We start from the raw sequence: 21,944 nt of genomic DNA on the forward strand, positions 1-21,944 counted from the left end.
TTCATGATGTCTGATATATTGCCTCCACTGATGTCACTCTTGTGATAAGTTGCTCTGATGAGGCTAAATTGCATTGTGGGTAATGTAGGCACCAGGTTTTCAATGCACTCATATAACACTGTTGAACTCATTATGAACAGCAGAACCAGAGGTATTGTCTTTTTTGCTCCACACATTCGTCTTCCTTGTCAAGATCTGACAGACCAGACAGATGCAAAAAAAAGTAACAGGTACGAACAATACAAACATAATGAGGTAAATCACAATGTAAACTCTTTCCTTACAGAGTTCAGACAGATGAACATGATAAATAACTAGTGTGTTTACATGTTTTTACAGTTCCTTGATGAGCACAACATTGAGAACAGAGATTTGCAGGAAGTTTAGTGCCACAAAAAAAAGCACCCGAAGAAGAAAGCTGCACGTTTCAAAATAAAGCGGAACAGACCACAAGGTAGCACTGCAGGACTACAGTGTCCTGCAAACACATAAAAACAATATTCTGCATACTTCTTTTTATCATCAAAATATTTGAAAATCACAGATATTTGCATAATCTGCTAGATTAGCCAAGACCATTTGAAAATATCTTGCTATCCAGACTTGAATGTGTTTGTTTTTCTCAAGGTTTTTGTCCTCATCTTGTAATTTCAAGATTTTAAAAAAACAAAACAAGAAAATTACCTCCCTATTTGAGATAATGGGATCCAAAAGGTTTATGCCACTACAGCTCCTCTCTATTCTGTGCACATATATGAGGCTTCAATCTAGGTCAGCCGGACTTGGTTGTAGATACTTGACAGTGTTTCAGCCCTCATCCAAGGGGCCTTTCGGGGAGGCTGCAGGACTAGAACGTCTTGGAACTGTTTGTTGTGAGTAAACAACCCAGAGGTAAGTGAAAAGCTAAACTGAATTAGTTGGATTAATTTAATTATAATAATTAAATTTAAGTATTGAGCAGGATTTGTTGAGGGACCATGCACAATACTGAAACGTAACTGTCGACACTTGCATTGTACCAGCATGAGTCGAGAGCTAATTTACAGCTGCAGTAGATTAAAAGAGGATTAAAACAAGCAAGGAAAAGAAGTGACAGCTCCTCCTTGCTTTCTATCAGGTTCCCGTCGCAGATCAATCTTGAACTGAAACCTGAACCCTTGTCAACATTTTCTAAAGCCAACACAGGTAATGTGATTGCTGTAAGACTGCATTTTCCATTTCAGATGTGACTTTTCCCGCATTTAAAGGCGCTCCGGAGGCCGGCCACCGTTTATGTCAGCGGACCCCACTAACTGACGTTTGCTACTGTTGCTCTCCATTAGCGAGGCAGAGAGAGGCACTGAGACGAGGCAATCAAGGTGACAGTACAAACTCAGCAATGTAACTTCTTTCCATAACTGAATAAACAAGCGGGAAAATAAGGTCCCCAGAACACCGTTTGAAGCTAGAAAGGGTGGCAGGGTCCGCCACATATAAACAAAGTAAAAACTGAAGTTGATTATTCAGTTGATTCAGTAATGAAAACAAAGAGAGTTTATTTATTTAGTTTGTGTAAGCATAAATAAAAAACAAATAATAACAATTCAGTCAATGAAGATCTGTCTCTTCTGATTGAAATGTCTTCCCCAAAACTACATAATGCACCTTTAGGGTGTGCTGATTGAGGTGTGCGCAAGAATGCTTTGTTGTTCAAGACTCTGTCAATCATTTTTTCTTTCCAGGTTAGATCAGGTTAACTAGTAATGATCAGAAGGCAGCAGAACAGCCTTCCACACAGGTTGGAGCGGCTGAATGGTACTCACGCCTCAGCAGAATGCCTTGTGTGTGTATGAAGGTGATCTCTGCGTCATAATATGTAATCATCAGGTCAGATGTCTGTACTCTTGCCACTCGATGAGCGACGTCGACGCCTTGTCTAATTGGACCGTGCGTGTACGTGCGTGTATGTGCGTGCGTGGGCCTCAGGTCCGCTCCTGCACTTCTGGCTCCAGCGTCACATTCCTGTCACACACCCCCCCCCACACACACACACATACACACTCACACTCAGTGAGAGGCATCCACCGCTGCCACTGCTCTGAAGATCCCCTCTCAAGCTTCAATCCCACTTAGCTTTTTCTAAGAAGGCACTACAGGTAATTACAAATACTTTTATCATTTTTTTATTCATTTATTTAATTTTTTAAGGGGAAATGGCAGAAATTTAGTTTGGACTCACTCAGCAGAAACATGATCAGGATCAGGACCGATCGGAGGAGCTCCGATTCTATTTCTGTGTTTGTATGATCAGCTCATCAATATTGTAAATATTACATTGTTAGAATTTTTCCCATGCAAAGTAACACAGAGAAGTAACCAGATAAAAAAGAAGGAGGAGATCTTTCTATGGATCATTTTTTATTTCCAACATAATGGCTCTGTGGTTCTGACGGTGGAAACACAACCACTTTTGTCCTAAATGGAGAATATATCAAAGTTCCTTGTCGAAGCTTTAAAAGTGCTGGTTGCAAGAAGAGCTGAGACTCTTGGGAACGAGACTCAAAAAGCAACAACATGTAACTTTGTTGAGAGAGACGGTTGAAGGTTGCTCAATCTTAAATGCCACTTTGTCTTTCCTGAAATTCTTCCGACTATGGTTAGATTATTAATATGAGCGCATGCTATGAACGCAGAACAACACATATTCCTTAGCTGAAAACCAATTATTGTCGTATTTTATTGGACCTATTGTACCAAGTAAAGTAATCCAATCAATGTCCAGCATTTACTGAAAGTGAAACTCTCAAAAAAATGCAACCTACGCTTTTTTTTGCGAATGTATATGGGTCAAACCGTCGTGTAAAAGCATAACTACGAAGAAAGAGGCACTTTTAAGAGTGACCATATTTTTGTTTTCGGCTCAAACTCATTTTCAATGGGAGTGCATGGGGCACTTTTACACTAGCATTAAAAGCACTATTTTTAAAATAGTAAGAAGGCTCGACACAACATGAAACTTTGCTCGTAGTATCACTACACATAGCTCAACTGAACCACGTACACTCTACCCAGACGTGTCGATCCCCGAGTACATCATGACGACGGCTGGAGGAAGAAGCTACTGCTAACATGAGTTGTTCAAAAACTCTCTTTTTAGTAAATTCTGTGAACACAAACAATGTTCTAAAAGCTCGTGTTCATATGTAGAGACCCTGGTGATACTATGAGCAAAGTTTGTGTGTCGAGCCTTTTTATGGTTTCGAAAATAGCGATTTTGATGCTAGCGAAAAAGTGCACTCACGCTGAAAATGAGTTTGAGCCGAAAACGAAAGTACGAAAAATCGTAAAAGTGCCTCTTTCATTGTAACTATGCTTTTACACAAAGGTTTAGCTCGTATACATTCACAAAAAAAAAAAAAAAAAAGTCCTAGGTTGCATTTTGGCAAGAGTTTCACTTGAAAAGGGATATATCAACTTTCTGTCATCATTTGTGCCCACTGATAGGGAGGATGGCGGTAAACTGGCCGGGACTCGTCTCCATAGGGGTGTTCTACATGATCGTGCTGGGCACGGGGATCTGGGCGTCCAGGAAGTCCAAACATGAGGAGAAGAAGTGCACCGGGAATCGCAGTGAAGTGGCAATGGTTGGAGGGAGGGACCTGAACATCTGGGTCAGCATCTTTACAATGACAGGTAGAAAAACAACTTCAAGGTGAAGATGATCCTAGTCAGTCAAGCACGCCTTAAAGATACAGTATGATATATTTCTATGAAATGATATACTTTGGTGTAACTACAAAAAAATAGAGTCCATCTAGTCTGGCCTGTGCTGGAATATTAACTTTTTTTTCATCTGAACCTTTGTTATATTTCAAGCAAAAGTGGCTGAACATAACATGGAAAAAACTTCTGTGGAAATTCAGTCACATTTTCGACAGCAGTGATGGCTATTTAAAGGATAAATTCACCAAAAAATTAAAATTCAGTCGCTATCTACTCGCCCTCACGCCGATAGAAAGTCAGGTGATGTTTCGTGAGATTCCAGATTGATTTGAAAAGAGCCAAAACCCTCACCATAGCTGCTTAACTTAAAGCGCGAGTGTTTCCAGATTCTTGTGTGAATGCATTTAATTCTATCAATTTGCAATAGGCTGACCTAATTTCATTGATTTTCTTTATCATTGCCTGTATATATGCTAATGTTTTGCAGCCACCTGGGTGGGAGGAGGATATATTTTGAGTTGTGCTGAAGTAGTCTATGATCCGACAAGCGGGTTGGCATGGGCCACCGCACCCATTGCCTGCGGCATGAACATGATTGTAGGTGAGTGAAACTAAGATGCAAAACGGTAAAACATGTTGCACAGCCTCATAATTATTTTACAGAAATACACATACACAGCATCTTCTACTCCAGAAATGATCTTAAAGCTGCTAGTGATTTCTTTCAGATGAAAATAAGCAATAAATAGCTTAATATTACAACACTAATCACTGTTATGGTGTTTAGTCAGTAACCTATGTCCCCCTCCGTCCCATGCACTAAAAGACTCATTAAATGTCCTAGTATCCCAGCCCACTTCATCCAATCATGAGAGAGGACTCCATAAAGAGGCGGTCCTGTCTGCTCATCAACGCTCAGGGAGCAGGATCTCGTCTGGTGATCGCCACTGCACACTGAGTTGGTGAACGTAGGGAGGAGGGAGGGGATTGTTAACGCCGAAATGGATGAGTCCCAATGCTAAAATGACGACAACACTTACAGCAGCTTTGACACCTAATACACTATATTACCAAAAGTATTCGCTCACCTGCCTTTACTCATTCTATGAACTGAAGTGCCATCCCATTCCTAACTCATAGAATTCAATATGATGTCGGTCCACCTTTTGCAGCTATTACAGCTTCAACTCTTCTGGGAAGACTGTCCACAAGGTTGAGGAGAGTGTTTATAGGAATTTTTGACCATTCTTCCAAAAGCGCATTGGTGAGGTCACACACTGATGTTGGTCGAGAAGGCCTGGCTCTCAGTCTCCGCTCTAATTCATCCCAAAGGTGTTCTATCGGGTTCAGGTCAGGACTCTGTGCAGACCAGTCAAGTTCATCCACACCAGACTCTGTCATCCACGTCTTTATGGACCTTGCTTTGTGCACTGGTGCACAGTCATGTTGGAAGAGGAAGGGGCCCGCTCCAAACTGTTCCCACAAGGCATGGAATTGTCCAAAATGTTTTGGTATCCTGAAGCATTCAATGTTCCTTTCACTGGAACTAAGGGGCCAAGCCCAGCTCCTGAAAAACAACCCCATACCATAATTCCTCCTCCACCAAATTTCACAGTTGGCACAATGCAATCTGAAATGTACCGTTCTCCTGGCAACCTCCAAACCCAGACTCGTCCATCAGATTGCCAGATGGAAAAGCGTGATTCATCACTCCAGAGAACGCGTCTCCACTGCTCTAGAGGCCAGTGACGGCGTGCTTTACACCATTGCATCCGACGCCTTGCATTGCACTTGGTGATGTGTGGCTTGGCTGCAGCTGCTCGGCCATGGAAACCCATTCCATGAAGCTCTCTGCGTACTGTACTTGGGCTAATCTGAAGGTCACATGAAGTTTGTAGCTCTCTAGCAATTGACTGTGCAGAAAGTCGGCGACCTCTTTGCACTATGCGCTTCAGCATCCGCTGACCCCTCTCCGTCACTTTACGTGGCCTACCACTTCGTGGCTGAGTTGCTGTTGTTCCCAAACGCTTCCATTTTGTTATAATAGAGCTGACAGTTGACTGTGGAATATTTAGGAGCGAGGAAATTTCACGACTGGATTTGTTGCACAAGTGGCATCCTATGACAGTTCCACGCTGGAATTCACTGAGCTCCTGAGAGCGGCCCATTCTTTCACAAATGTCTTGTTTCACAGTCTGCATGCCTGAGTGCTTGAATTTATACACCTGGGGCCAGGCCAAGTGATTAGAACACCTGATTCTGATCATTTGAATGGGTGAGCGAATACTTTTGGTAATATAGTGTATGTTTGTCAGTTGACTGCCTTGCACTTCACTGTGTCTGCTGACAGGATATTGTTACGTAGCTACAATAAATTCAGGATCTTCACTAGTGATTAATACGTCATTCAGGAGGCTGTGTTGAATTGCAATGAATTATTTGGAAACTGGCAATCCTAGAAAAGGTTTGCCAGCACGACCTGCCTCGGGGCCAATGCTGCAAAATGCTGTGAAACTCTTCAGAAAAATACAAGATAAAACGCTGCGTAACATGGGACACTGTCTGGAACCCCCCTTACATTTGATTGTTGCCATTGGATGAGGGCGCTCTCCTGTGGGTGCAGGTTAAGGGATCACGTAACCTCTCATCAGGGATGTGGTTCTTGACAGGCCCCATAAGATCTCAGAAACGGACCATAAACCATCCAAAAAAAATGGAAATCCACTGGACATATGATGATTAAATACTTTGCATCTGTGTGGTAAGTGCAGCTCTCTGATGGGTGTATTTCCATACTTGTTGCATCTCCGGGCCTGTCTGCACTCGTCTTCCTCTACAGAGGCGGGTCAGGTCGTCGCCCTTGAGCGGTAGGGAAACTTTAACTTGAAAGCTTGAAATTTGTCATTCCTTCCCCCGAGTCCCAGATGTCAAATCTGACATGCCTCGGAAAAGTACAAACTTCATGGTTTGAAAAAATACTTTTTTGCCTCAGTCATAAAATGCGCAGTACCTCATATAAATGAGGCCATCTGCACCACTGAATGTTTCGGGTAAAATGGTTCTGTCTGTGCGTCTCTAGGTGGACTCTTCTTTGTCAAACCTATCCGGTCGAAGAAGTACGTCACCCTCATGGACCCTTTTCAAGAGAAATACGGCAACACTGTAGCTGCTGTCATTTTCATTCCCGCTCTCATCGCTGATATCTTGTGGACATCATGTGTTCTTGGTGCACTGGGTAAGTCAGAAACAACAACTTCATCAATGAATTTCTTGGGTTTATAAACATTAGTTTGTTGCTTCATCATCAGGCAACACAGTGGCGCACAGTGGTTAGGTCCTGGATTCATTACCCAGATGGGGCAGGGCCTTTCCGTTGCGGGTTTGCATGTTGTCCCCTGTGTCGGGTACTCCGGCTTCCTTCCACAGTCCAAAGGCATGCAGTAAGTTACTGGTTGTTTGTCTCTAAATGTCAGCCCTGTGATGAACTGGTGACCTGTCCAGGGTGTCCCCCACCCCCCCCACCCCCGCGCTCGTCTCATGTCAGCTGGGATCTGCTCCAGTCAGGGCTAAGTGGTGAAGATCAATCAGTAAGTTGAAAATGTGTCTGCCTCACTCTGGATGCACGTTTGTGGTTACAGGAGGGACATTAAGTGTGGTCATGGATATCTCCTCCAAGCTGGCTGTGAGCGTCTCTGCTGCCGTGGCAATCATTTACACCTTACTGGGAGGACTGTACTCTGTGGCTTATACTGACGTCATCCAGCTTCTCTTCATGCTCCTCGGATTGGTACATACAATTTTATTACATTTATAGGAAAATTCACAGCATTGGCCTTTAGCCAAGTGATGTGGCTTTGGTCCAGACTGGAATATCTCAACAACTATTGAACTATATATTGATTGCCATTAAATTTCATTTGTGTGTTCAAAGTCCCCAGAGGATAAATCCTTTTACGCTCACACCACCATTAGGTCTACATTTTTAGTTCAGATTGAATTATCTCCACAACTGTTGGACTTATGTCAAATTGATCATTTCTAAATACTTGGTGTATGATGGGATACCTGTAAAACATTTTCAACCTCCTCTGTATTTGTATTAAGTGCGACTTAGCAAGCATTAGGATGCTAATATGCTAACCTTGGATGGGGAACATGGTAAACAATAGAGCGTTTTAACGTTAGCATGTTAGCTTAGTCATTAGCAGCTCTGTTGTAGTGCCTACCAGACATATGCAGAACTGATATTTTCCCTCCTTATTTTCAGTGGTTTTGCGTGCCCTTTATCCTGACAAGCCCCTCCTCTGCAAACATCACTGTCGCCGCAGTCACCAAGCTGCACCAGGCTCCCTGGATCGGTAAGCTGGAGCTGGAGGATACAGGCCGCTGGATAGATGACATACTGCTACTGGTAAAGGAGACCTGAAACAGCCCCTCAACTACAAGACAACACAATTCTTTACCTTAAGCGTTTCACACACAAGTATTTCACGTTTAAATACTGACTTAATTTCAGAATTCTCTGTTGTAATCTCTGAGAAATCCCTTTCTTTATTCCTCTCCGAGGCCATTGGAGGGATCTGCTACCAGGCTTTCTACCAGAGAATCCTGTCCACACCCACCGATGCCCAAGCTAAGATCACCTGCTATGCTGCGGCAGTATTATGCCCGATCCTTGCCATCCCGTCTCTTATTGTTGGGGCAGCTGCGGCGTCTACAAGTACTTAGATTAAACTATGTTTTCCATTGTCTTTGTTATCTTTGTCAAAATTGATTTTAACCGAATGCATCGCTGGAACCCGTGTTTAATGTCTGTCAGACTGGAACCAGACCACTTACGGTTCACCCAGCCCGTACGAACAGGGCAGATCTGGTATGATCCTGCCGATTGCCCTGCAGCACCTTTGCCCGTTCTACGTCTCGCTGGTTGGTATGGGAGCGCTTGCTGCTGCTGTGATGTCATCAGTTGACTCTGCACTTCTGTCCGCCGCCTCTCAGCTGGGCCGAAACATCTTCAAGAACATCATCTACAAAAAGGTGACACTAAGCACGACCACTAATCACACTGTGGCATCATTCAGTTGTTTTTTGTTTTGCTAGATGGCATTTTTAATCAATACTGAATAAACATGTATTTACAATAAAGAATTACATATCATATACACAATGTTTGGCAAAAAGGAGCTTATGAAAAGACACAAGTTCCCCCTAAATCACCGGGAATGATTTAAAAAGACATTTGCTCCACTGTAAAGGTCTTGTTTTGGGGCCTTTTGTACATACAGTTGAACTCAGTAAGGTGCATCATTTAGCGACTTTCTCCTCACAAGCACTGCTTTTTTGACTGTTTTATAATTTTAGCATTGTTCGGTAATGCTGTTTTCAAGCGCAGATTGATTTGAAAGTGTTGTAATACTACGCAATAAGTAGCCTAGCTTGTGTATCGTCTACTATGACGGACTGCCAGAGCGGCAAGTTTCAAGACTCTGCAAAGTTGATTTTCTAAATGTAGTTTAAAACTGAAGCGATATGTTGATTGATTACACGACAAAAACATTGATCTGCAACTATTCTGATGATCAATTAATCATTTAGGTTATCGATCAAGAGTTTGCAGCAATGCTAGCGCCTCTTTGACGGCGCAGTTAGCTGCTTTGTGCTGAATGCTAAACGCAGCGTGTGTTCACGTGCTGTCAGGATGCTAACATGCTCACACTGACGGTACGAACATGTTGAGGTCTGCCTCTCAAACCAGAGGCATGAACAGGGGCGAGGACAGCCGTGGGTTACTGACTGATCGTTAGAGTAATGACTGTTGGAATGAAGTGCCATTTTGTTTTTATTTGAAGAAGCAGCTTTAAGTTGCTCACAGTTTTATTTTAGAACCTCCGAAATCAAACTGTGATCCTACTCTATTTCAGGCGTCCGAAAAAATGATTATTGTGTCGGTCAAAGTGTCGATCTTCCTGTGTGGAGTGATGGGAGCGGGCCTGGCCATGACCACGAACTCCGTTCACCTGTTCTGGATCATCAGCGGGGATGTCCTGTATTCAATGATGGTTCCCCAGGTGATATGCATCTTCTACTTGTCTCACCTGGTTAACAAATATGGGGCCTGTACTGGCTGCGTGTTGTCTCTACTGCTCAGAGGTTTGGTCGGGGAACCCCTGATAGGCCTTCCTGACGTGCTGCCCCTGCCGTGGGACAAGATCCAGGAGGACGGACACCGATACCGCTTGTTCCCTTTTCGTACAGTCATCATGCTCGCCACCACTGGGACCATTTTACTCGTGTCGCGCTTTGCTATGTGGCTGTCTGAGCGAGGGCTGCTGAGAGGAATAAGTGATGCTGAAACGGACAAAGATGTACATCAGATGGCACCGGTCCGAACGGATGTGGAGGAAAAGGACAGACTGAATAAAGAGCCGTCTCAGGAGGAGGAAGTAGGAAGATGTTAAGAGCATGAAGACTTTATACAGCGTGCGGGTGGTGGTTGCGGGAGTTCTTTATGAGGTTCGAATGGGGAATATAATAATGTCCAAGGGGATCATTGCTCTGACAGACAGAGAGGGTTGTGTTTTCTTTTACTTTAATAATAAAACCTATTGATACTTGTATTATATAAACTGAACAATGTAATCTAAATGACATTTGATGATGTTTGGTTGTGTGGCCCTGAAAGAACTTTTCTCTTGCCGGAATTTGTGTCACATATACATAATCAAGGACGGGACAAACTAAATAACACAACAGAGCTGCATTCGCTGATTTTTTAAATTTGTCTTCAGGGAGAAACATTAACAAACTGTGAAGGTGACCCGATGAACTCGTTCCTAGTTATGTTTTACTTCTAATTTTGTTCTAGTAGCCTGTGTATCTGAGTTTCATCACAGCCATTTAAACAAATTGTTTCATGACGCTGTGCTCTCATGTTTCTTATTTAAAGTCTTATTCATTAAAAAACCAAGACTAAAATAGTTTACAGTCACCTGTGTGTTTTGTTTTAATTTCATTCATTTAACCAAAATCTCTATTGTGGGAAAGTTGTTTTTGTAAATCATTTGAATTTCCAAAAGAAAAGATGATGCAACATTTAACTGATTTTTTCATTTATTTCACTTTAATGCTATTCCTGAAAGGTACACAACACACTGGAGTTTGGGGGAGGAAATGTTAATCAGAAAATTGCCTGTTGCAGTCTGTTCCTGTCCTGTTTGGTTGCTGAGCTGAAACAGGCAGTGATGGAGGTGCAGAGAATAGACTGTGTGATCCCATTGTAGAACTAGATGAGCAGCTCCTGAGGCAAGTTCTTGCAGGGAAACTGCTGCTGGGCCCATTTTCCAGACAGATTGGAAGAGAAAAATGTTCATTAAGTGATTTTTATGCTTAATCAATCAAAATAAACAAACTCTCTATATTTGCAGGACTGAATAAACTGACCTTGCAGGACAACCCAATTTAATTTTGTCTTACTTTCAGCTGTTCCGACCTGTGGAAGGCTGCTCTGCTGCCTTTAAATCATTACCAATTAACCTTATCTAACTGGGAGAGAAGAATAATTGTCAAACTCTGCTGGCGTCCTTTATAGTGACAAGTGTTCTTGCATGTAACTCAATCAGGAGACCTTAAAGGTGCATTATGTAATTTTGGGGAAGACATTTCAATCAGAAGAGGCATTGACTGAATTTTTTTTTAATTATGCCTACAGAAACTACTTTGTTTTCATGACTGAACCAACTGAACAATCAAACTGGCCCTAATGGACAACACAATTTCAGTTCTACTTTGTTTATATGTGGCGAACCCCGCCACCTTTATAGCTTCAAACAGTGTTCTGGGGAGCATATTCCTCTGAGATCAAATTATTTATTCAGTTATGGAAAAAGATTCTGAGATTGTATCATTACCTCATTTCAGTTTGAATTTGAAGTTTAAATTACTTCTCCAAAACTACATAGTTAACAAAACCTGCCATAGTTGCCTGTGCAACGTTTATGATCAGGCGGACTTTTCGTGGCTCTATGACGCCATCTACATGCGTCACAGGACCCGTTTTAACTCACATGTACGCCCCCTGTGTGCATGCCTGATGTGAACCTGTTTCGACGACCAGCACACTTTTTCGTATACAGTATATATATATATTTTTTATCGTATTTGGTCAATAAACAACTTTGTTTTGTCCAGAATGAGCTCTCAGATCACTTGCGTCGGATGGGTGGGGAGAGGCGTTTCCAAGGAAACCCCGGACAAAGTAAGTTGCTAACTAGCAAGTTGGGCTAGCTAACGTTAGCCGGCTAATCTGTCAACATGGCAGATGAGTGCTACCATACCAACAATTTAGTGGCCATTTGCTTTCAATTACATTTGTAGGTGACTTTAGAGATAATGTTTAACTTTAGACTGTCAACGCAGCAACCGTAGTTTTAATATAATGTAACGCATTTTATGTGTTGACAGTAGTTGTAGCTAAAGTAGCTAGCCAGCTAATGACTTGTGCTGAACATGTTGATAACACTGAAAATACCCTTAATTATTCACTGGTACAAATTGGTTTTCAGGTGACCCACAAGACACACGACAAGAGAAAAGAAAATGGATGTTTTAAAAGGCATTTACCGTCATCCTGTTGTTGAATTTAGGGAAATAAATGTCACCTCGTAATTCATGAAATTTAAGTATAAATAGTAAACGAGTGTGTGAGTCTTTTCTTTGACATTTTTTCATGTAAATCAGATGTTACTCATCTGATTAATATCAGCTTGTTGTAATCATGCTGGAAATCTAAGGCCAGGAGTTAAGTTGCTTGTTGAATTTAAGGCTTTACAAATAAAATGATAAATAACATTGAAAAACACACACAATAATAATAAATAAAAACAATTGCTCTTTATTCAGAAACGTAATCAAAGCTGGTCATTTCTAAAACACTGTCTTCTATTTCTTGCATCTTCTCACACATTGTCACTAAGCCACTTTTTCAAAAATCCCATTTCAGGTTGAGTTGAGCCAAGAGGAGCTACAGCGCATCATTACAGAAGCAAAAGAGGAGCTGGGGTATGCTGAAATAAAACGCACATTGCTGCCATCTTTGCCTCTGTTTTGTCTCTTGGTATTGTCAAAGCATTCAAACATCACAAGTGTAAGCATCACCAGTTACTGAGTGCTGAATAAGATTAAAATATTACTGTTCTGTTCACGTTGCTGGATTCACACATCTTACTTTTTTCTTTATCTACTCTCCTAAATCAGGGACCTGGCAGCTGAGGAGGAGGAAGATGAGGACGAAGGTATTGCTGAACTGAACCCTAATAGTGATGGAGCGGAAGCAGCTGAAGCACCGGAGGATGAGAACGAAGACGACAAGGAGGAAGATGACGAGCTGGCAGAGTACGGCCTGGACAAATACGACGAGGAGGATTCAGGTGAGTGGGTGTCTTACAGCTTCACCTGTATCTGTTTGAATGTAGCTGAGAGTCTTGTTCAGACTGACTTTTTACATTTTCTTTCAGTGACCGCAAATCTGGGCGACAGTCTGGCTGGGCTCACGGTGTTCAGCTCTAATGAGGAGGATCCTTACATCACCATCAAAGACACAGTGAGTGCCCTCAATGGCGATGCGCTTACTGAGTCAGTGCAGTCCCACTTCAGGGAACACCTGATAACAACCACAAATGTATAGCTGGAATACCGAGGAATTGAAGGACACATTTGTATTCTGTATATAATTTGTATTAAGCGCTGGTTAACTTTCAGCTTTGTTTTTTTTCCCCCTCTAGGACCAGTATGAGCGAGATGACTTCCAAATCAAGCCCAGTGACAATCTCATCCTGGCGGGCCGGACAGAGAAGGACTGCTGCAACTTGGAGGTCTACGGTAAATATCTTATGAAGGCTCAGGAACTTTTGTCTACTGTTGTTGCAGCTTAGAAAATAAGCTGAATACATGACATATTGACATAAACATACAGCGTATTTAATGATTGACGTCTTGCTTTACAGTGTATAACTCGGAGGAAGAATCCATGTATGTTCATCATGATATTCTGCTGCCAGCTTACCCACTGTGTGTTGAGTGGCTAAACTTTGACCCCAGTCCTGGAGAAGGTCTAGGTAAGACAGTTGTGCCTGTCATACTAATTAAAGTAATAATAAAAAGGCGTTCCTTTGCATTGCATGCCCACGTCTATGGTTCTACTGCTAAACCTAAGAAAAGTAGTCGCCACAGGTATGTTTAACCAGCACCTAACCTGACTGTGTTTCGCTACAGGTAACTACGCTGCTGTGGGCAACATGACCCCTCAGATAGACGTGTGGGACCTGGATGTGGTGGACTGTTTGGAGCCAGTTTTCTCGCTGGGGAGCAAAAAGGCCTCCAAGAAGAAAAAGAAGAGCAAGAAGGTACAAACCTGTAGTTATACCCGCTATACAAGCGTCAGGTAAAGTTAATGTGAGGTAAAACTGTCGATGCCATATTTCTGCACGAGTTTCTCTACTTTATGATGGAAATGATTGGAAATTGAATGTTGGTTTGAGTTTATTTTGAAAGTCTACAAGATTTTTGTAATTTTTATTTTTGACAGTATGTATAGTAAATATTGTTTGTCCAACATTATTTCCTGTTTGTTAGATATCATTTACTCATTGCAGCCTGTTGTTATTGTTGCCAGGGGGCAGCGGCAGCAGAGCCTGTCGAGGGGCACACAGATGCAGTGTTGGATTTGTCCTGGAACAAAGTGGTCAGGTTAGTATTCTGAGGCCCTCTGAGCGCTCACTTACACATTTCATGAAAAAGGAGAGAGCTGCAGCGACTATTCAGATAATTAACTGTTAAATGAATAGCTAATGATTCTGATAATCAGTTTTTATGTAATTTTTTTTGAGGGAAAGAAAGATGAAAATTCTCAGAGTCCAGCTTGTTGACTGTGATGCTTTCTTGTTTCTGTCCTCCTCTATGACATGAAACTGAATATGTTTTGTGTTGTTGACAAAACAGGACATTTGAGGACATCATCTTGGGTTTTGGGAAACACTGATTATCAATAATCGATTATCGATAATCAATAAATTGAGAAAGTCAACGACAAAATTACTCAGCACTGAAAAAAGTTATTAGTTGCAGCCTTAATGTTCATGAACTGTCACGGTGTATGTAACTGAAAATATTTATTTTTTGACTTCCTTAGAAATGTGTTGGCCAGTGCTTCAGCAGATGAAACGGTGATCTTGTGGGATCTAAGTCAAGGCAAACCAGCAACAACTCTGCGCAGGCACACTGATAAGGTACTGATAAGGTTTTTCATATAAATCACTGTATATTTGACGTTACATCCTCAGAATTTTGCAGCGTCACCATCTAGAAAACAAAATGTTTGGTATTTCAGGTTCAGACGTTGGCATTCCACCCATTTGAGGCACAGACTCTGATATCAGGATCATACGACAAGTACGTGTTTCAGGTCTTTCTCTGTTCATAGAGTGTTTTCTACAGTGAGTTTGAGACTTAACATTTCTTTTTTCAGGACAACTGTCCTGTACGACTGCCGCAGTCCAGACACCAGTTACCGGACCTGGAGGTTTAGCGGTCAAGTGGAGCGTCTGGTCTGGGACCACTTTTCACCATGCAACTTCCTGGTAGGGTCCACGAACCATGAACAGTGATCTGTCTTGTTACCCTCACGCTGGAAAAGATTTGCTGATTTTTTTATGTTCAACTCTGTATTTCATCATTAACATTCAGGCATGTCTGACATGTTAATTCCACTGAGGTTCGTTTTACTACAAGTGACTATTATGAATACAAAACAATGATGTCGACAACAACTGTCTCCCAAATTAGAGGCAGAACTGGCTCTTTATCATCATCAGGAACAAAAATCTAAGTCAGTCTAGAAGCTCATCTTTCTTGACAGCGCAAAATGTAATGTTTGTAATTAAAATGGCAATTATAGCTGGTGCCTGTGCTTTTATGATCATGTGTTTATTCCTCCACTGCTTTTTCTGTCACAATCTCAGTGGCTAACCGGAGCTTGCGGTTGTGTTTCAGGCGAGCACAGAGGACGGATTTGTCTACTGTCTGGACGCACGCTCGGATAAACCTGTTTTCACACTGAGGGCCCATGATGAAGAAGTGTCAGGTAGGTGAACAGTAGTGTATGTGATTAAAGGAGAACAGTGGTCTGCCATTTAAAAACAACAATTGGTCTGGCACAAATTATTTTGCATCCTTTGCATTGTGTGGTCAACTGTCAGTCATGAGACACACAGCAGGAATGAAAGCATGGGTCGGTATTTTTGGTACATACCAGAAAATGTGGGAAAACTGTGGCTGCTTTATTTACAGTCCTTGAAAACATTTGAAAGAGCCCACTGAGTAAGCAGTGAGCCTTTCTTCTTCCAACATGGGATCTGCAAGTAGTGACATGGAGTTTTTGTTTTAGCTCAGTGAAGGAAGGTTGGACCATGTCTTTTGCACAACACATGCTAGGGTAGTCATGTAGATAATATGCGCAGCTCGTGCCAAAATATGCAGCCAGGGGCTTCAGAAAAATACCTATAGCAATGTACAAAATGCACTGTAGAGGTTGCATAATATTGCTCTATCTCCTGCGTTGTATGATGAATCAGGATAAAGCATCACTTTTCTGCTCCAATCAAATGTTTTTTCTGATAACAAAAGATTCATATTAGGTCACCCACAGAAAAAAATGTAGCAATAATTGCCAGAAATTGCTAAAACAAAGACAGAAACTATTCCGTTAACTGTTGTTTAGCAAGTTACACCACAGCAGTTCTATGGTCAAGCTAGTAAAGTCACCTAAAGTGGTGGGTACAACACACCAGTATAACCACAAACATATAAGACACTGAATATAACATTTTCACCAACAAAACTAAACTTATTTTAAAAGGTTGGCAGAGCTCATTATAAATCAGACAGTATGCTGCACATACACTAGGTGTCAGGATTTCCCAATTCAGTTCAGCAACTTATAAATAACAGAATGGCCTTTTGTACTTACTTACACATCACACACCAGCTTTTGGGTATTTTTCTGTTGTTTGCTAGCAAACAAGAGTGAAAAGGAGTCCACATCATGAGTGAGAGTCATTGATGTTTTCCACTCTTGGGGGTGCAGGGGCTTAATATCATGCAGCAAGGATAGCTAACAAACCAAACATGTTTAAGGCTTACCTCATGGTGAAACAGATGTGCTTTAACGACTTAAACATTTCTGCAGGTTTGGACCTGAGCAGCCAGATTAAAGGATGCCTGGTCACCTCGTCAGCTGACAAACACGTTAAGATTTGGGACATTTTGGGCAACAAACCCAACCTGGTGCACTCACGGGACATGAAAATGGTAAGAACATATACATGTTGCATATATACGGCATTTAAATGTTGGATAGATTAAGTACAGAGGAATGTTCTCCTGACGTTTGTGATTGTTAAATGAGTAATAACATATTTCACCATCTGTGAACAGGGTGTGCTGTTCTGTGCTACATGTTGTCCCGATCATCCCTTCGTTTACGCCTTCGGGGGACAGAGGGATGGCTTGAGGGTTTGGGATATAAGTGATGTGGCGGCAGGTAAAGCTTACTCTGAACATGTTCCTTCCTTTTTTGTTACATCAGATGTTTGGTGCTTTTAAATTGTTTGACGCTTTATTCCACTTTAACTTTTAAATCTTACAAATATGTTTCCTGTAAAGCGATCAAGCAATCTACAGACCTGCTTATTTATGAAGCCAGTTGGAAAATTAACATCACTCGCGTGTTATTTTTGGATGTTTTGCCTTCAGTGACTGAGGTGTTTGGCAGTCGTGAGCGCCTGGTCGTGAACGCGGCGTCACAGGCAGGATCAAGCACCGCAGCCAACGCAGAGATGGAAGTCTCCTAATCAACGTCTGGATGGATCGACAACCTGTAAACATGAGCATGACTGGAAAAAACAAGCGACTCTGCTTGTTGCTGTGTTCCTTGTAGCGCAGCGCTCAGTTCATGTGGAAAGAAGATTGGAGCGAATAAAGCTGCGTTCACAAAGGATTTAAAAGGTTGGCCAGAATGGAAACTGAGCCAAAAACACCTGGAAAAACGTGTTCAGCTTGTCTCCCTGCACAGATAACAACAGTGGCTTTGCACACAGAAAGATGTGTTAAAATACAAGAACGTGTCTCTTATATTCATAATAGGGGGAAGCAGTGGTTCAGATATTTGAATTACTCTTATACAATGTTTCATTCTGTTTAATTTTGCCTTTCTTTGTACATTTGCAAATGTTATATTCTACTAAGACTATTGTCACCTAAAAAAAATGTATTGCTTACATTGTGATATTGCATACCTGGGTTGCCTGGTATATGAAAAAAGCCTGTGTATTCAACATCTGGCCAGAGTATTTGAAATGCTGTATATTCCATTAATAAATACAGTTAATAAAATATATACATTTTCTGTCATTTGGCATCTGCAGCCCTCACAAAGTATCTGATAAGTCTGTCCAAATTAATCAAACATGATAAACTGACATGTAAAGACTGCTGCAGAAGCTGTGTGCAAAGCTGTGTGGTATTGAATTGATACTGGTCGATGCCGATTCCTGAATTTTTAGGCAGTATCTACGTTTCCTAAACTGATATTGGTATAGAAATGGCTGTTGTGCAAACACTTTAATAAACATCAAAATAGGGACTGTATCAATTGAGGAGATTGTTCTTATATGAAATATATGAATAAATACTGCCATATGATTTATGATAGAGCCAATCATCAAGGAATATCATTTCGGCAGGGTTTTAAAATACATCGCATTACAATTCCAGATCTGCAAAATAATAATAATAAACTTTGCTCACATTGCACTTTAAGAAGAAAGATTATAAAGTTCCTCATATACATGAAAAAAAAACATCCAGGGAAAAAAAAGACATGACAAGAAAAGAAAAGACAAGAAACACACCTACTAAAGGACAGGGACAGTTATTAAACAAAGTTGTGAAATGAGATAAGAAAATTTCTTCATGTGTTTAGTTTATTCATCGACGATGTTAAACAGCAGTAGGACTATAAAAGGAGCTAGACTTACTTTACATGTCGTTTGGAAAGTGGAACCAAAGTCAGTCCGCCGGATCGCTCACACGGGACTATTACAGTGACGGACGCCCGACAATAACAGCATGGCGTCGGGTCATTTGTGTAAACTGCACAGCCTCGTAACGAGACTTTGTAGTGGCACCACACTGCGAAATGCACAAAGTAAGTTGTGTTGTACTCAGTTAAAATATATTTAATGTTGTGTCAGTTCGTTGTTTATAACGCAAAGCTGCTGGGAGTAAATGCTAACAGCGGCTAACCTTGAGAGTATGTTTAGCTAGCAAGCGAACAGTATTTTGCTTTTGGCTTGCAGTAAAAGTGTTTCTGCTGTCAAAAATGGTGTTTCTTGTTACCGATTTAAAGAAATGAGTCGTATTGACAGCACGAAAGAGGAAAGCCAATGACTCGAAAGCAGCTTTCAGCGTCCTCTTGACCCTCCATGTTGGGTTTTTGGCAGCTGTCATAACTTGTTAGCATCTATCATGAGGTCTTACTGGAGAGAATACAAGTCGAGATGTGCAGTGGGTTTTACTCCTCTACATGTGAAGCTGATATTTGCTCTTTTAATTATGTTAGCTGCATACTGTGTGTGTTATATATGTTCGATTTTCTGTTTCCAGCATGTTTGGTGCCAGTGCAACAGAAGTCCACAGTCACTGGTCCTTCACTTGATGGCCCCGACAGGTATGTCAAGACAACACCTATATTTCGTCTAGATGTGCCCAAAAAGCTCCAGTTAAACCCCTTACAGTACATTGAATGAGAGGTAAACAAACAGAAACAGAGCATGCTTTGTTAAGATTTATGGCAGCTCAGGTCCAGATTGTGCAAATGGCCTTGCAGCATGATCATCAGGAGGAGGTTGTCACTATAGGTATTAAATCCTCCATCTCTGGTCACTACATCTCGGCCTTTCTAGCCCTCAAGTGTGCAGAAACTACAAGCTATGAACTTCAAATTGTTCAAATCAATCAATTTGATTTGAAACTATGAACTTATTTCTTATAATACAAAAATGTGACATCCTTAGTGGAGACACACTTGCAGTTTTGTTTGTTACATATGCCGGCTGTGTGCTTGGCCTGTGGGTATAAGAAGCCTGCTAATTATTATGGTAACTGCGAAGTAAATAAATGTCAACTGGCTCTGGGAATATTCATGTAAAAAAAGTAAATGCTACGTGAGTGATCAGCATCCCCTGTTGCTCTGTTGAAGGCAGCCACTGCCATGAAGTTTCTTCTACTCCTGAACAACACGCCCCAGTCTGCGGTAGTGCTGAAGTGTTAATTTGCAATAAAGATATTGTTTGAATGACGGCAATAACCTTCAAATTTCTTGGATTTAGTAATGTGGAAATCGGCGTGACGTCCGATGGGAAAACCGTTGTGTGCTACCATCCTACTGTCGACATTCCCTATGAGCTCACCCAGGTAAGAGGGGGCTTTTTAACCCCAGTTGTTGTGTTACTCCTGATAATAGACTCTATAACTGATGATCTAATTGGTAAAGAAACTGGAGGCTCTACATTTTCTTCAACATGTGTGTGCTTTTGATAGAAGCCTGTTAGTGAAGGTCTAAAGTGTGACTTGAATCTCTTTATTTCCTAATGTTACTAATGCTTATAAGAATTTGGCACAAGGTGAAGCAACATTGAACTGCGAATAAACAATCTGAAGCACTGTAATCATGACTGCATACTGCTGCCACTGATCAGTTGAAAATATATCAGTATTGAGAACAAACAGATTAATAGAAATTGTTGCAGGATTGCTGGGAATAAACAGTGATTACATTTGTAAGAGGCGTTCATGACTGTTGATCTTTGCAGCCAATAGAACGACCAGACCTCCTGACCAACCAGGTTGAGACCCACGACCAGGTTTTAAAGGCCCACCTCAGCAAGGAGGTGCTGAAGGACAAAGAGGGGCCGACCATCGAGGAGCTGAGCAAGATGTTTTATACCACCAAACACCGCTGGTATCCGGTCGGACAGTAAGTACACACAGCATCTCTGAGGCCCTTTAGCGTCACTGCTGTTACAAAAGGCTGTCTGCTCGCTCCTTTCCCCTGTTTAAGTCCATATCATCTATAATCGATTTCCAAATATTAGAAATTAAAATAGGTTATTTTAGTTCAGATTTGTATTCGGGATCCACACTTTCAATTAGATATAATGCATATTCAAACACATGCTATAAGAAAACATGATAAAAACATGTAATGTAAGTAATAATGTCTGTTAGTATAGGATTATGAGTTGGTCCGTTTTAAAAATCCTTCAAATAACTCTCCTTCTGATTTGTTTCTCTGCAGGTACCACAGCAGACGCAGAAAGAAGGATCCTCCTAAGGACAGATAGTTGAAGGCCAGAGTTACAGAACTGCAAATGATGTTTGTCTGCTATTGTATAATAAACTGTTAAATATTAAGTCAGTTGTCATGAGTTTTTGAGACAGTGCTGCTACAGTGAAACAATTATATGACTTTGAAATCAGGCCTGTAAATATTTTCGTCTACATCCTTGGTATCACTGCAGTCTGCTGAGCTTTGAAACGTGTTCATGTATAAGTTAATTACTCTTTATGTCACATTTAAGATATTTTTCTTCACTTTTTATTTGTAACATACATCCAAGAGAAAGCAATATTCCAGGAACCAATGTCAGCTATCAGTTCAGCTTAAATTGAATGAATATTTATAATTGATATTATCAAAATAAATGCATCCAACGTGTTTGTTTGTATCTTAGGGAGACAGTGAATAAAAAGTGGTGTTCCTCTATTGGATTTGAAGAAACAGCCAATGTATAGCTACAACGCGTTGCCACAAAATGTGAACAATAACAAGGTCTTTCTAACAAGTCTGCCATTGTATTGTGGTCAAGATGCCGCACAGAGATGAAATACAATGACAACTATTGCTGCAATGTGTTTTGTCAGAGTTGTAAGTTTGCCACATTTAAGACAGATCTGCCAGCTGAAAGATACACCAACCTAAAGCTTTCCTTGTTCATTTAATTCTTTGGGGGATTTTGAAAGTAAACTGTTGACGCTTTATTGCCAAAAGCGCTTCAGCAAAGGGGCATCAGTGTTACATATGAACTTGAATTTAACTGAAAGGAACTGACCAAAGAGACTAAGTCAGA

The 21,944-nt window shown here is 41.2% G+C and overlaps 3 protein-coding genes across 6 annotated transcripts; all 3 read left to right on the top strand.

The window, feature by feature from the left end:
- Positions 1-83: 83 nt before the first annotated feature.
- Positions 84-10,799, top strand: LOC119032624 (high affinity choline transporter 1-like). Of its 4 annotated transcripts, none has more exons than XM_037122036.1 (11): positions 84-230; positions 340-872; positions 1,224-1,358; positions 3,484-3,672; positions 4,190-4,303; positions 6,782-6,937; positions 7,341-7,489; positions 7,970-8,113; positions 8,269-8,422; positions 8,522-8,739; positions 9,624-10,799. In XM_037122036.1, exons 2-11 carry the CDS (start codon positions 608-610, stop codon positions 10,158-10,160), a joined length of 2,061 nt encoding a protein of 686 aa, XP_036977931.1. In that variant the 5' UTR covers positions 84-230; positions 340-607; the 3' UTR covers positions 10,161-10,799. The 4 variants fall into 4 exon arrangements, with proteins under 4 accessions (XP_036977931.1, XP_036977934.1, XP_036977933.1 ...); XM_037122039.1 differs by lacking the exon at positions 84-230 and having other exon boundaries at positions 367-454; positions 760-872; XM_037122038.1 differs by lacking the exons at positions 84-230; positions 340-872; positions 1,224-1,358 and adding an exon at positions 1,880-2,135 and having other exon boundaries at positions 3,480-3,672.
- Positions 10,800-11,722: 923 nt separating this feature from the next.
- On the top strand, positions 11,723-18,267 carry pwp1 (PWP1 homolog, endonuclein). The gene is made up of 15 exons (XM_037122040.1): positions 11,723-11,956; positions 12,701-12,759; positions 12,955-13,127; positions 13,215-13,300; positions 13,482-13,578; positions 13,704-13,814; positions 13,972-14,102; positions 14,372-14,445; positions 14,888-14,984; positions 15,086-15,147; positions 15,224-15,335; positions 15,748-15,838; positions 16,943-17,064; positions 17,191-17,296; positions 17,509-18,267. The coding sequence occupies exons 1-15, from the start codon at positions 11,891-11,893 to the stop codon at positions 17,604-17,606; spliced, it is 1,485 nt and encodes a 494-aa protein (XP_036977935.1). The 5' UTR covers positions 11,723-11,890; the 3' UTR covers positions 17,607-18,267.
- Positions 18,268-18,793: 526 nt separating this feature from the next.
- On the top strand, positions 18,794-21,228 carry mrpl42 (mitochondrial ribosomal protein L42). The gene is made up of 5 exons (XM_037122043.1): positions 18,794-18,961; positions 19,420-19,483; positions 20,145-20,229; positions 20,628-20,791; positions 21,113-21,228. Exons 1-5 carry the CDS (start codon positions 18,883-18,885, stop codon positions 21,156-21,158), a joined length of 438 nt encoding a protein of 145 aa, XP_036977938.1. The 5' UTR covers positions 18,794-18,882; the 3' UTR covers positions 21,159-21,228.
- The last annotated feature ends 716 nt before the right edge of the window (positions 21,229-21,944 follow it).

Source organism: Acanthopagrus latus, chromosome 14 (genome assembly GCF_904848185.1).
Source record: "Acanthopagrus latus isolate v.2019 chromosome 14, fAcaLat1.1, whole genome shotgun sequence".
NCBI classification, from domain to species: domain Eukaryota; kingdom Metazoa; phylum Chordata; class Actinopteri; order Spariformes; family Sparidae; genus Acanthopagrus; species Acanthopagrus latus.